Here is a 14,804-nt window from a genome sequence, read left to right on the forward strand (position 1 = left end):
TAATGGAATTGTACAGCGCTTTGAGGTTCTCGAAAAGCACTATATAAATGCAATCCATTATTATTATTATTATTATTATTATTATTATTATTATTATTATTATTACTATTATTATAAGTCAGCCACAATAATCTATGGAAATTAAGGACTCAATATTTCAATCTAACCCTTGGCTATAGTTTGTTTTGTTCCCAGGCAGTGGTGGTTTTTTGATAGGGGCGACATGGGCCGTTGCCCAGGGCGGCGTTGCTTTGGGGTGTGTGTGTGTGTGTGTGTGTGTGGGGGGGGGGGGGGGGGGGGGTATTATGAGCAAAAAAGGTGTTGCCCTTCAGGACATCAGCTCACAGCAGCTTCACTCTCCTCTGCTGATCATCTACTGACACTCTCACACTGCTCACACTGTCACAGCTCAGAGTTCAGCTTCACACTTTGTTAAAGCACATCTGTGGAATGAAGTCCGACCGGCCACAGATCACTTTTGAGGGAAGAGGAGGACGTCGGCTTTCCTCCTAGTTTCACGCCTGAGTATTGTTAGAACAATAGACTTTTCATGTGTGATATATCCCGGTATTACGTGATATAGCTCTATTTTTCTTTTGCCTGGGTGGCAGCTCTACGCTTCCGTATCCGAGGCTTTTCAATGTGGCCTCACAAAATTATCACGACTACAACAACCATGAAAAGAGTTGGATGGACATTGCTGCTCAATCACAGCTGCCTGGTCAATGTTTTTCATTAGTAATTTAGCAAAGTTGATGGTGGTGTGTGTCTGTGTGAGTGAAAGACAGAGAGAGGGAGAGCAAGGGACAGATTTTGTATGATAAGCTTCATGTTATGGATGCACAGTCTGAGCACTCAGGTCGCATCAGAGCATCAGGCCGTATAGTGTGAGACCCTGCATCGTGACCTATGAACTTCTAACCCCTGAGATTCAATGGGAAGCGGATTTATCAGTTAACTTAGACCAAAACTTCTGGTCTCAGATTTGCTTAAAAACCTTTCATTTAATTAGAAATCCCAGTCTGCAATTAATTCAATACAGGTTATCGGATGTTCAAGATGGGTTATACGTCTACCAACAACTGCCCACACTGTCAAACCAAAGCGCACTGAGCGCTGTCGATCCTACGTGCTGCACAATAATATTCAATATTTAGTATTTACTGTTATATTCACATAGATAATCGCGATGATGTTGTTTATTATATTGGTCTCTTTTTTTGCTTGTTTTCTCTTTTTTCTTTCTCAACAGGTGATCCAGGTGGTTGATATATGCATTTTTTGTCTGTTTTGTTGGTTTTTGTTTTTTGCCCTTTATCATCGTTCCTCTTCACCGCTGTTTTTCTTTCCCTCTTTCTTTCTCCCTTTTCTTTTCCCCAGTCATGTCTGTCCCGTGTGTAGCAAGTGAAAATAAAATAAAATAAACAATAAAAGCAAAGGTGAATCAATAGACCAATACGGCAAGGCTGGGATGGTCCATTTGGTAAAGTAAATGCATTGGGCATCTTTTTTGGCCTTTAGACAATAATTCTGATGGCAAAAGAACCAAACAGGACAGGCGAAAAAAAAGAAAAGAAAAGGGTGATTGTTTACATTTTTCCTTTTCTTCCCTTGTTTTTCCTTGATTTTGTTTAAATACATGGTACCTGCAAAAGCATTTTGTGTTGTGTGTATTTATTTATTACTGAGCATCAGCTCCAGCAGCAGTTCTTAAATCTTCAGATTAATAATAGCCCAATATTCTGCTTAATACGTAATGTGTATCAATTCATTAGCGATTCATCAGTGTTACAGGTCACTGACAGATGTGACTGGACACAAGTCACATCTGACTGAGGCCAAATGTCCTCTGATATAACTGCAGTCAAATCAGATCTGGTATTTGTAAGAGCGCCAGCTGTTGGTCAGAAAGTGACATTACAGGTAACAGTCAATATACAGGACATTTAAGGTAGAAAATGCACAAACACACAGATCAAACTGATTGATCAGCCATCAGAGGAGTCAGATCAATGGAGCTGCTTCTGTTCCTGATGTCCCCTGTTTGATCCTGGACCTGAACTCTCCCTGCAGAGGAGACACAAGACAGTCACACACACAGTAAGACACACACACACACACACACACACACACACACACACACACACACACACACACACACACACACAAACCTTTGACTCTGAGCAGCACTCTTTTGTATCTCTTGATCTCCCCGTAGACTCTACAGCTGTACCTCCCACTGTCTCTCTCTGTGGGCTGTTTCAGGGTCAGACTGAGGTCTCCAGGCTTCAGCAGAGATCTTCTCTTCATCTTTGTTCGGTCTCTGTAAACCTGGTGCTGTTCTCCAGGCTGATCAGAGCCGTTCTTATACACGTGGACCTTCCTGTCATCATTGTTCCACCACACCACCTTAGCATCTGCAGGCAGCTCTTTTGTGGTTTTGAAAGGTAGCTCTACAGACTCCGCCCCCTCCTCCACCTCCACCTGACAGACTGAAGGACAACAAATTTCATAAACAGTCTAAAGCACAAACTAAGATTTGTGTTCATGAAGATCTCATCATCTCTTCTTCTTCTGCAGCTCACACCCAGCAGCAGCACTGACCTCTGACTTTCAGCTCCACTTGTTTCATCAGGATTTTTTTCCCCTCCCTGTTGCAGACGGTGCAGGTGTAGATGTCTGTGTCCCAGTCTGTGGGGTCTTTCAGGGTCAGACTGAGGTCTCTAGTTTTCAGCAGGTCTTTATTCATCTGTGTTCGGTCTCTGTAATGGTTGTCCTGATCTTCAAGCTGGTCAGATCCGTTCTCATACACGTGGACCTTCCTGTTGAATCTGGTCATCCACTTCACTTTAGCATCTTTAGGCAGGTTTATAGTAGTTTTGCAGGGCAGCAGGACAGATGCCTCCCCTGAATCCACCTCCACCTGGGGGACTGAGAGGAGTCACAACACAACATGAGCTGTGCAGCAGAAGCAGCTCTGAACATGTTTTGTCTGAATGGAGAAAATGGCATCTTTGCAATGAAATCAAGTTTGACTGGTTCCAGTCTGAAACATGTTCAACTGAACAGAAACGGTGTCTTATTTGGTTTCTGTCTAATCAGCAGCAGAGCTCTGTCTTAAAGAACTCTGCTGTTTTATTTCAGAGTCAAAGACTTTTTTGCCATCTTGTTACCTGAGAGCTGTCCTATCAAGCAAGTTTGATTTATTCAGACTAAAAAAATATTGAAATAAAATAAAAATGTTTCAAAATAAAAGCAAAACTGAATTTTAAATGTCAGCAACATCTAAATGAACATGATTCTCTGCATGCCAGATACATTATGTCATAAAGACGTCTGTTCTGTGACATGAACGAGTTCTTCTTTCAGAAACAGCTCAGCTGAGAGAAATACAGACTAGTCAGTACAATTCATTAATAAAGACATCTGTTTCAGCAAATTCATTACTCGTTTTCAGGTGATCTGTTGTATTAGTGATTCCATTAATGTAAGAACATCTGCTTCACCTCTTGTTGGAGACAGAGTCAAAGCAAAGAAAGGCAATTTGATGGCAGCACTGTCATGGGCCTGTCCTGGGACATGAGTATCAGGCCCACTCCAATATATTATTAGTCATTATTATACTGCTGCATGGGCTGGGCTGTAGTTACATCGTAAGGTTTTAAAAACCGAGCTTTAAAATGAACAGTGGTAATAAAAACCGAGAGAGGCCGACTGTGATCACCGACTTTTTAAGAGGCTTGTTCAAATTACATGAAAAAAGACAACTGTCATGGGTCTGTAGTTCTGTCCACGGTTTTAGGGAACATATTTGGTTTTAAAGTAAGTTACAGGGCTTTTCCTGCCTTTCTGAGGGACTTGCATATGCAATATGATGATATGCATATCAGCATAATTATGGATTATTATGATATTAAAAAAGACACACTGTATGTTAAAGAAAACACATTAAGAAACAGATTATATTAGTGTTTGTTTTATGTGTATAGATTTTTAAAAATTATTATTCATGATATAACACGGTCTATAAATGCTTCGTAAGAATAGTTCTATAACATTGTCTATCATTACTTTGTTATGGATTAGGTGCAAGATTTGTGAAGTGTGGATAATTAAATAATAGATTAATGCAATAGCAAACTGTGCCTTGTTGTCAGATGGACATCGAGTGGAGAGTGATAGATGAGATGAGGAGATGAAAGAGTAAGAGAGGCAAACTGAGTCACAGGCAGAGCCGAGTTTATTTTGTTTCCTTATGGTTCCAAGCACCTTCACCAATCTTTGCATTTAATGTCTACAGTCTCGGATCAGCACAGCCCTGCCCTCCAGCACTATCACAGCAGGAGCAGCAGAAACCCCACAAGAGCAACATTGTACCCATCAGGTAAACATGGAATATGTTTGCTTTGCCTTGTCCCCACCTGATGACAGTGATATAGTATGATGTGATTCCATATTAGATTGTTGATGAATGCGGGTTGTTGTTATTCGGCCTTTTCTCTGTGCCCCTTTTGAACTTTGAGCACCCGCCCATTTAAAAATCTCTGCACAGCCTTGTCCCTGTTTATGTGTATAGGTGTTTGGACATGAGTGTGTGTATCCGGAAGAAAGAATTACAAGAATCATCAGGCTGAGGAGAGTTCCTGCTCTGAAGCCAGCTGATTGCCTTCATCAGTTGCCTCTCTACTTAAGCGAGTGGCTGAGCTTCAGTCGGTGCTGGATCGTTGAGTTCGCAATGGGTTTGTTAGTGAGAACTTTGTGTGTGTGTTGCTTGGCAGTTTAATTCATGTGTTTTCTCACTAGGTATTGAGAACCGAGAGAAGCCACTGTACAGATTTGGAGTTGGGGTTGTCACAATTCACGCCACAGACGTGAGCACTGTGTGGGATTCGGGGAGAAACAAGGTAAAAACTATGTTTTGTGCTTTCTTTGTGCCTTTCTGTCCTGTTTTTTAGGACTCTATTTTCTGTCTCCTCAGTTTTCATGTCTAGAGTTCAGTTGGTGTGTTTCCTGTTTTACTTTGGTCTTTGTCTCATGTCAGTGTGTCTAGTCTAGTGTGTCAAAACCTTTGACCTGTATAAGCAGCACTGACCTCTGACATGGAGGTGCACATTTTTCCTTGTCAGTATGTTTCCTTTCCTGCTGTAGATGGTACAGGTGTAGGTGAAGTTGTCGTCATCCGTTGGATATGTCAGGGTCAGACTGAGGTCTCCAGGTTTCAGCAGAGATGTGCTCTTCATCTCTGTTCGGTTTCTGTAAAACCGGTGCTGTTTTTCAGGCTGCTCAGAGCCGTTCTGATACACGTGGACCTTCCTGTTGTTCCTGTCCCTCCACTCCACTTTAGTGTGTTTTAGGAATTTAAATATAGTTTTGCAGGGCAGCTTGACAGACGCCACCCCTGAATCCACCTCCACTTGGTAATCTGAGAGGACAACAAAGCACAACACGATGACATCAGCACCAGCTGTGATGGTCACATGACCTCCCTGCGCCCTCCTTGCCTTCTAGTCTCAATCAGATTGTGTCTCAGTTTGTTCCTGACTCGTTCTTTGATCTCACGATCTCATGTGTCTGGTCTGAACACAGTCAAGAGGCCACCAGAGGCCACCTGTTAACCACTGGTATTATGGGTAGTGTAGTAGGAAAGACTCTTACCTGACATGTAATAGTGACGTAAATAATATAAAAGACCTCCAAAAATCACAAAGACAAACAGGAGAACCAGAAGATCTTTGACCCAGGATGGAAATGGTTCTGTGGGGAAACATAAAACAAAATGACTTCTAATCTCTAAGCTGTGTCTACAGTATTGACCTTTGACCTTTATCTCCAGCACCTACTTTTGACCTGCAGCACTACTTTCTGTGTCAGGATGTCTTTGTCCCTGTAGATGGTGCAGATGTATCGTCCCGTGTCTTTCACTTTGGGGTGTTTCAGGGTCAGACTGAAGTCTCCAGTTCTCAGCAGGTCTTCACTCATCATCGTTCGGTCTCTGTAAACTTCGTCCTGAGTCATAAGGTCATCATTTCTGTTAGAATACTCATGGACTGTGATGAGTCCGAGGTCAGAGCGAGTCCACTCCACTGTGGTGTCCTCAGGCAGGTCAGGTGTTGTGTTGCAGGGCAGGATGACAGACTCTGACCCTTCCCTCACCTTCACCTCCACCTGCTGGTCTGAGAAGACAAGAAACCAAAGTGTCAACCATAGAAGTGGCAGCAAAAGGCCTCTAAAAGTTTTGTGTTGGGCCATGCATAAAATTTTAATGTGTTTAATGTATGTACAGATGTGTGTGTGCTGAACCTCCCAGAGGTAAACATAAACACATCTGCACATGCACAGAACGAATTTCTTCTGCTTTGCTTCTCTTGTTTTGCTGTTTTCACTGAGGTCAAGTCTACAAACGTTCCTGCTGGGCTCATCAAGACCTTCAGAAACCGTTTAAGAAATACTTTGCTTTCATTTAACCTCTGACCTTTCTCTGTAGTACTGAATACGACATGTAATCACAGCAGGTGTTAGAATTTGATGCTGACCTTTGACCAGCAGCTGGATGTCTCTGAGTTTTCGTTCTTTCCCTCCAGCACTGATGGAGCAGGTGTAGTTGCCGCTGTCAGTCTTTGTGGGTTTCCTCAGAGTGAGGCTGAAGTCTTTAATGATCAAAGCGTAACGATTCATTGATGTGCGTCTGCTGTAACGCTGGTTTTGTCCTGTAAGATCGTCTCCTTCTCGTTGTTGGTGTACAGATTTGGGATCAAGGTCACTGCGAGTCCACATCACTGTTGGATTGTCCTCAGGTATAGAACCTGAGTACAGACATGATAGTAGGACAGACCTTTCCCCCTCATTCACCTCCACCACCACCACAGCCAGAGCATGCTGGGAAACTGGAAGGACAGAGACACGAACAAAAATCAAATGAATGTTGTGGGTTTGACCCAGAGTTAAAAGATGCAATACAACCAACATTATCTTCATCCATCCTATTCCACTTATCCTAGTCAGGGTCACGGGGGGGAGGGGTTACACCCTGGACAGATCACCAGCTTGTCCCAGGACTAACCATTCACATGTTCACACCAATGAATTACAAATTAACCTAATACCATGAACTGCATTTCTTTGGACATTGGAGGAAGCCAGAGTACCTATAGGGAACCGACGTAAACATGAGGAGAACATGCAAACTCCACACAAAAAGACCCCAGAGAAGCAGTGGAGTTGGACTCAGGACCTTTGTGCTCAGAGGCAACAGTGCTAACCACCAGAACACCATGTAGCCCAAGAACGCATAACAGCTTCAGTTATACACAGCATTCTTTTCCCAATTCAAAAAAACTATTGATACAATGTCAGTAACACAGAAACTGGAGAATTATAACAAACCTCACAGGCCATAATTTCCATCTTGTGTGACAAGACAGATGAGCAGTCACACTCCTTCAGGACAGTCACAGTTTTTCACTCCAACAGTCCACAAATGCTCCAAAACATGTTACAAAGGCAACATGACATATTTACTTATTAATTCACAAGGAGGAATCTTGTTGCTATTAGGAATCTATATTCCATACAGAAATATTTTTATCTTCTATCTTTTAGTGTAGAGCATATCTAAAAACCATAGAGGCTCTCACTGTTTGGAGGTGATGGAGCTTCACTGTTTTCCAGAGAACTTTGCACATTCAAGCAACCAAAGGACTTGACATGGATTATGAAGTAGTATAACAGGAACGACTATCGGACCATGTGTTTTCCAGCTGCCTGTGACAAACAGCCAGATAAACTAATCCAGTGTTTGACAGAAACTGTCATGCTTTCCCGTGTCTCCCTGGCGTTCACCTCTGAGATCGCACTGTTGTTGTTGTTTCTCTCTTCTTTCTCTCTCCCTCACTGTTCTCTGCAGGGGTTGAACTTGTTGTGGGTTCCACCCTCAGGCCTGTGCCCTGAAAATAATTACTCACCTGCTGCTCATTATCTTGTCACTCGAGCCTCTGCTCAAGGTGACAGCTCAGTGTTTCTGACTGCTGGATCGTTGAACGACACTAGTCAGTGTAGCCCCGGCTATTTCCTGTAAATTCTCGTCTCTAGTCTTTTCCTGACTTGTAGTCATGTTTTCTTTTATATAGATCTTCCTGGACCTGTCCGTGTTTTCATCCCTGGAGTGTGATCATAAGCGTGTGTGGTTTTTCCCTCCCTTGTCCCTGAATTACCTGGAGCTCCTTTTCACTTGTACCTTGTATATAGCTCCTGATGATATTGTTTGTTTTTAGTTTCAGCACAGTCCTGCTCTTGCGTCCGCTCGTTCGTTGTGACAGACCGATTCAGTCAAGTCATGAACTTTGACGCAACTCACTGGGCTGTCATGTCTCAAGACCTGCTGCACTTCAACACATTCATTTTAGAGCGAGATAAGAGAAAAGCTGATGATGAGAGCAAAGAGAGGAAGGTGTACTTACCGTGCAGGAGGATCACAAAAACCACAAACATCTTCATGTTCCTGTCAAACTCAGAGACTCTTTAAAAGCCCTTCAGGACATCAGCTCACAGCAGCTTCACTTTCCTCTGCTGATCATCTACTGACACTCTCACACTGCTCACACTGTCACAGCTCAGAGTTCAGCTTCACACTTTGTTAAAGCACATCTGTGGAATGAAGTCCGACCGGCCACAGATCACTTTTGAGGGAAGAGGAGGACGTCGGCTTTCCTCCTAGTTTCACGCCTGAGCGCTCCCGTTGGGGGGGACTGCTTCAGCCTCAGCCCAACACGCACAAAGCTCCACCTTCAGTCCTAACACTGAAACATCGACTGTAGCTACAATGATGCAGATGTGTTTCCATTCAGATCATGGACATAAAGCAGCTCCAGGATGAACAGTGTGAAAGAACTTTTCCAGGCATGAAGCTCAGCCAATCACAGGAGAGGGCATGATCAGCTGACAGATCTGCAGGGATTTGAAGGTTCTTTGTGTGGATGATAGAAAGTGGATCAACAGGTGTAAAACTATGAGGAAACACAAGTCTCCCCTTTTCTTAGGAGTCAGTTTTGGCAGCCTGACATGATGTCTGGCTGCACACATATTTGAAATGTAAAACAAAAACAGCTGAAAACTGAACAGTAAAACCTTTCAATATGTGACAGGCTTTTTTTATGTTTATTTTAATCAGTGATTTCTACTGGCACCTGTTACGGATTCAAATATTGGGGATGTATACAAGAGGAAAAACCACAATAACAACACTGGTCCGGCCGGGTTGAGTCAAACGATGATTTTAATGATCACACGCGTGGGAGATGGACACCGTACGCAGACAGCATCAGATCTCAAAATGGTGGAGCATTGCTCAAACTCTTTGTGAAATGCACTATACACAGGTACACACACACACAGGTCTTTATCACCAGGTTCCACATTTATTTACAGTTTTCCCAGGTTATGACTGAACACAGTCTGACAGCTGTCGGTCCCAGCTGATTTCCTCCCCTCCGCTCCTCTCCGTCTCACTATAAAAAGGGAAGGAAACCATTATCAGTCCAAATCGCCATCAGCTGTTCACACTGGCATCTCCAGCACCGCCCCGTTGAGCCCACTGCACCACTCCTCCCCTGCAGCCGCGCCCGGGACCACACCTCCGCCACACACCCCCACCGCCCGACTGAGGCCGGGGAGCCGTCCGGCCGAACCTACTCCCCCCCCCCCGCGAGCGAGACAGGAAATCGGCCACCGCCATCTGCGCCCCTGGCCTATGGACCACCTTGAACTTAAAGGGCTGTAAAGCCAGATACTACCGGGTGATCCGGGCGTTGGCATCCTTCATGCGGTGGAGCCACTGCAGCGGGGCGTGGTCCGAGCAGAGGGTGAATGAGCGCCCCAGGAGGTAATAGCGAAGGGAGTCGACCGCCCAGCGGATAGCCAAGCACTCCTTCTCCACAGTGCTGTACCGTCTTTCACGCTCCGCCAGCTTCCGACTGATGTAAAGAACGGGACGGTCGTCCCCCCTTACCTGCTGGGACAAAACGGCCCCCAGCCCTCTGTTCGAGGCGTCAGTCTGCAGAACAAAAGGGAGGGAAAAGTTAGGAGTGTGAAGCAGCGGCTCCCCACAGAGAGACTTTTTCACCTGCACAAACGCCGCCTGGCACGGCCCCGTCCACTGAACCAGATCTGGAGCACCCTTTCGGGTGAGATCGGTCAAGGGGCTGGTCAGCTGCGCAAACCCTGGCACGAAACGCTGATAGTAAGCTGCCAGCCCCAGAAACCGTCTCACCTCCTTTTTAGTCCTGGGGCGCAGGCAGGATGCGATAGCCGCCGTCTTTTCCACCTGTGGACGCACCTGCCCGCCCCCCAAGTGGTACCCCAGATACTGTACCTCCCTTCGTCCAACCGCACACTTCTTCGGGTTGGCTGTGAGCCCCGCCCTCCTCAGGGACTCCAGTACCGCGACCACCCGCTGCACATGCTCCGCCCAGGTGTCGCTGTGGATGATCACGTCATCCAGGTAGGCAGCAGCATATGCAGCGTGCGGACGCAGCACCCGGTCCATGAGGCACTGAAAGGTGGCAGGGGCTCCGAACAAGCCGAACGGAAGCGTAACGAATTGGTACAACCCGTACGGAGTGGAGAAGGCCGTTTTCTCCCTGGACTCGGCAGACAAGGGAATCTGCCAGTAGCCCTTGGTCAAATCCAGGGTCGTGAAAAAACGGGCCGTGCCCAGCCGATCCAGGAGCTCGTCGACCCGGGGCATGGGATAAGCATCAAAACGTGACACTTCATTCACCTTGCGATAGTCGACACAGAACCGTATAGACCCATCCTTCTTCACCACAAGAACGATGGGGCTACACCAGGCGCTGTGCGACTCTTCTATCACTCCCATTTTCAGCATTTCAGCCAATTCCCTCTGCACGATTTGCAGTTTATGCTCAGGAATCCTGTAGGGCCGTGAACGCACCGTCACGCCAGGCTGCGTTACAAAATGATGCTCAATGAGAGACGTGCGGCCGGGCAGGGGGGAGAACACATCTGCAAAACGCTGTTGTAACGCGACAACGTCCGCTCTCTGGGCCTGTGTGAGATGGTCATCACAAGGGAGGGAGGCGGGGATGATGGAATTTGGCACCTCCGGCCCCAACTCATCTCTCTCCTTAACCAGGCTTACCAGAGAAGCGGTTTCAACCTCTCTCCACTCTTTAAGGAGATTGAGGTGATAAATCTGCGTGGCCCCTCCCCTGTCCGACCGAGCGACCTCATAGTCAACGTCCCAGACTCACCGTGTGACCACAAAGGGTCCTTGCCACTTGGCGAGCAACTTCGAGCTGGAAGAAGGGAGTAATACAAGCACTTTGTCTCCCGGTGAAAATTGCCTGAGTCTAGCCCCTCTGTCATACAGGCGTTGCTGACGCTGCTGAGCCTGGAGCAAATTCTCCCGTGACAACCTCCCCAAAGTGTGGAGTTTCGCTCTCAGGTCCAACACGTACTGAATCTCATTCTTGGCGGGGCTCGGACCGTCCTCCCAGCTTTCTTTAATCAGGTCGAGCACCCCACGCGGCTTCCTGCCGAACAGCAATTCAAAGGGAGAAAATCCCGTGGAGGCCTGGGGCACCTCCCGCACTGCAAATAACAGAGGGTCTAGCCAGCGATCCCAATTGCGTTCATCCTCGTTAATGAACTTACGAATCATGGACTTTAAAGTCTTATTCAGCCGCTCCACCAGCCCATCCGTCTGGGGGTGGTAGACGCAGGTCCGAATAGATTTAATGCCCAGAAATTCGTACAGTTCCCGCAGTGTACGAGACATAAACGACGTGCCCTGGTCAGTCAGTATCTCTTTCGGGATTCCGACTCGGGAGATGACCTGAAACAGTGCCTGCGCCACACTCTTTGCAGAGATGGTGCGCAGCGGGACTGCTTCCGGGTACCGCGTTGCATAATCCACCAGTATTAATACAAAGCGGTAGCCGCGTGCACTCCGATGAAACGGCCCGATGAGGTCCATGCCAATGCGCTCAAACGGGACCTCCATGAGTTGGAGCGGGCGCAAAGGCGCTTTTGGTATGGCCGGCTGATTAACAAGTTGGCAGTCCGGGCAGGATGCGCACCAGCGGCGCACATCCGCTCGGATGCCCGGCCAATAAAATCGGGCCGTTATTCGCTCCAGAGTTTTTTCGTATCCCATATGCCCTGCCGTGGGGTTATAATGAGCCGCCTGGAAAATCGTTTCCCGGCGGCCCTGCGGCACCAACAACTGGGTGTGTGTCTCCTCCGTGCGAGTGTCACGACTCACTCGATATAACCTATGCTTTGATAAAATGAAGCGCGGTTAGGTCCGCACGGCTTCAGGGCGCACCACGTGACCATCAATCTCAATCACCTGGTCAAAGGCTGAGCGTAGGGTGTCATCACGAGACTGCTCCAGTGGGAAATCACCCGTGGAGGAAACTTCCAGAGCCGGCGGGGCTTCCCATGAAGGACCCGCCGTCTCCCCCTCCCCGGAGTCAGTGTCGGACGACCCCGCGTCACCGCTGAGCGCCGCGCAGACACTACATGCTACTAACGGTCGTGATCGCATCCCCACATACTGTCCCAACAGATGATGAAACCCCGGCCAATTCGTGCCCAGAATTAGGGGATGCGACAGGTGCGGGCTAACCGCAGCCGTTACTCTATGCGTTTTGCCCTTATACTTTAATAACAGCGGCACTATGGGATACCTGTGAATATCACCATGAACACACTTCACCTCCACCCATTCCGCCTCCAGCAATGCCCCGGGGCGAACCAAGCCTTGGTGCACGAGGGTCTGCATGCAGCCCGTGTCCACCAAAGCATGGCGTATACCCCTTCGAGTCCTTACCGGAATGCTGTATGTCCCTCCTGGACCGGGAGAGGGTGCTGGGGCACTGGCAACGCGGAACACCTGCCCCACTTCCATCAGAGGACAGTCCCTCCTCAGGTGTCCCGGTTGCCCGCACTTCCAGCACTCCTGCCCCGGCGTCTGTGCTGTTCTCCGTGGCTCAGGGGCGGCACTGCTCATGTCTGATCCCTGGGAAGGCACAAACGCAGCAAAAGGATTAGTGGGGCTCAGCGCCGGCGCCCGCTCTGCCTGCCCTGGCGCAGGTACCCGGCGCCTCGGTGCTGGCACTGGGGCTTGTTTGCTCGGCCTCCGGCCGCTGTCCCCGGGCTCCCCCGCTCTAGCGGCAAGGTGGTCCTCCGCCAACGTTACCGCCACCTCCAGGCTTGCGGGACGGTGGAACCTGACCCATCTCGCCGTCTCTGCGGGCAGCCCCTCCACGAACTGCTCCAGCACCACCTTGTCCACCAGCAGCGTCTCGCCCTCTGACGATCCCGGCTGCAGCCAGCGCACCGCCGCGTCACGCAGCTTCCGGGCCCAAGCAAACGGCCGATCCGCCGCGGCTAGCCGACAGGCCCGGAACCGCCGGCGATGATCTTCAGCGGTGAGCCCCATCCTGTCCACCACCGCCCAGCTCACGTCCTGGAAGCTGCTCCTCGAGGTCGGCGGCAGACTCAGGGCCGCCGTCTGAGCCTCCACCGACAGCAGAGGAAGCAAACGCGGAGCCCACTCCACCTGCGGCCACTGGCAGGCCTCCGCCGTGGCATGAAAAGTCTCCAGGAAAACCTGGGGGTCGTCCCCGTCCCCCATCCGGGGCATCGCCACCGACAGCGGCGGGGGCTTCGGCGGAGCAGCGGCCCCAACCAGCCGCTCCAGAACCAGCGTCTGCCAGTCCGTCTGCTCCTGCAGCGCAGCCAGGTGAGCCCGCTGGGCCGCCGCCTGGTCCCGGCTCATCTTTGCCATCTCCACCAGCATCTGCGCCAGAAACTGCAAAGGCTGGGCGGGCGGCGCAGCCTGTGGGTCGGACAACCCCACGCCGGCCGGACACTGGGTTTCGGCACCACTTGTGAAATGCACTATACACAGGTACACACACACACAGGTCTTTATCACCAGGTTATGTAACAGTTATCACCTTCTTCTAATTCAGGAGAATAATGCAAACTAGAACTACATAATGATTCACAGTCTTTAATTAAGGGTCTAACATGGCATATGGTAATATTATAACCCCACACACCATAACACACCTCTGAGTCAGTCAGCCTGCCCCAGGGCAGCTGTGGCTACAACTGTAACTTGCCTCCACCAGTGTGTGAATGTGAGAGTGAATGAATAATGGAATTGTACAGCGCTTTGAGGTTCTCGAAAAGCACTATATAAATGCAATCCATTATTATTATTATTATTATTATTATTATTATTATTATTATTATTATTATTATTATTATTATAAGTCAGCCACAATAATCTATGGAAATTAAGGACTCAATATTTCAATCTAACCCTTGGCTATAGTTTGTTTTGTTCCCAGGCAGTGGTGGTTTTTTGATAGGGGCGACATGGGCCGTTGCTCAGGGCGGCCTTGCTTTGGGGTGTGTGTGTGTGTGTGTGGGGGGGGGGGGGGGTATTATGAGCAAAAAAGGTGTTGCCCTTCAGGACATCAGCTCACAGCAGCTTCACTTTCCTCTGCTGATCATCTACTGACACTCTCACACTGCTCACACTGTCACAGCTCAGAGTTCAGCTTCACACTTTGTTAAAGCACATCTGTGGAATGAAGTCCGACCGGCCACAGATCACTTTTGAGGGAAGAGGAGGACGTCGGCTTTCCTCCTAGTTTCACGCCTGAGTATTGTTAGAACAATATACTTTTCATGTGTGATATATCCCGGTATTACGTGATATAGCTCTATTTTTCTTTTGCCTGGGTGGCAGCTCTACGCTTCCGTATCCG

The 14,804-nt window shown here is 48.2% G+C and overlaps 2 protein-coding genes across 2 annotated transcripts; both read right to left on the reverse strand.

Annotated features, from left to right (window-relative positions):
- Positions 1 to 308: 308 nt before the first annotated feature.
- Positions 309 to 7,808, reverse strand: LOC145422678 (uncharacterized). Its single transcript, XM_080294267.1, has 6 exons — positions 6,534 to 7,808; positions 5,841 to 6,173; positions 5,656 to 5,754; positions 5,093 to 5,422; positions 2,172 to 2,931; positions 309 to 2,067 (listed from the first exon to the last, which is right to left on the reverse strand). Exons 1-5 carry the CDS (start codon positions 6,973 to 6,975, stop codon positions 2,582 to 2,584), a joined length of 1,554 nt encoding a protein of 517 aa, XP_080150393.1. The 5' UTR covers positions 6,976 to 7,808; the 3' UTR covers positions 309 to 2,067; positions 2,172 to 2,581.
- A 1,847-nt stretch (positions 7,809 to 9,655) lies between these two features.
- On the reverse strand, positions 9,656 to 14,134 carry LOC145422683 (uncharacterized). Its single transcript, XM_080294281.1, has 2 exons — positions 12,851 to 14,134; positions 9,656 to 10,048 (listed from the first exon to the last, which is right to left on the reverse strand). Exons 1-2 carry the CDS (start codon positions 13,820 to 13,822, stop codon positions 9,785 to 9,787), a joined length of 1,236 nt encoding a protein of 411 aa, XP_080150407.1. The 5' UTR covers positions 13,823 to 14,134; the 3' UTR covers positions 9,656 to 9,784.
- Between the last annotated feature and the right edge of the window lie 670 nt (positions 14,135 to 14,804).

The sequence above is a fragment of the Astatotilapia calliptera genome, chromosome 3 (genome assembly GCF_964374335.1).
Source record: "Astatotilapia calliptera chromosome 3, fAstCal68.1, whole genome shotgun sequence".
Lineage (NCBI taxonomy): Eukaryota > Metazoa > Chordata > Actinopteri > Cichliformes > Cichlidae > Astatotilapia > Astatotilapia calliptera.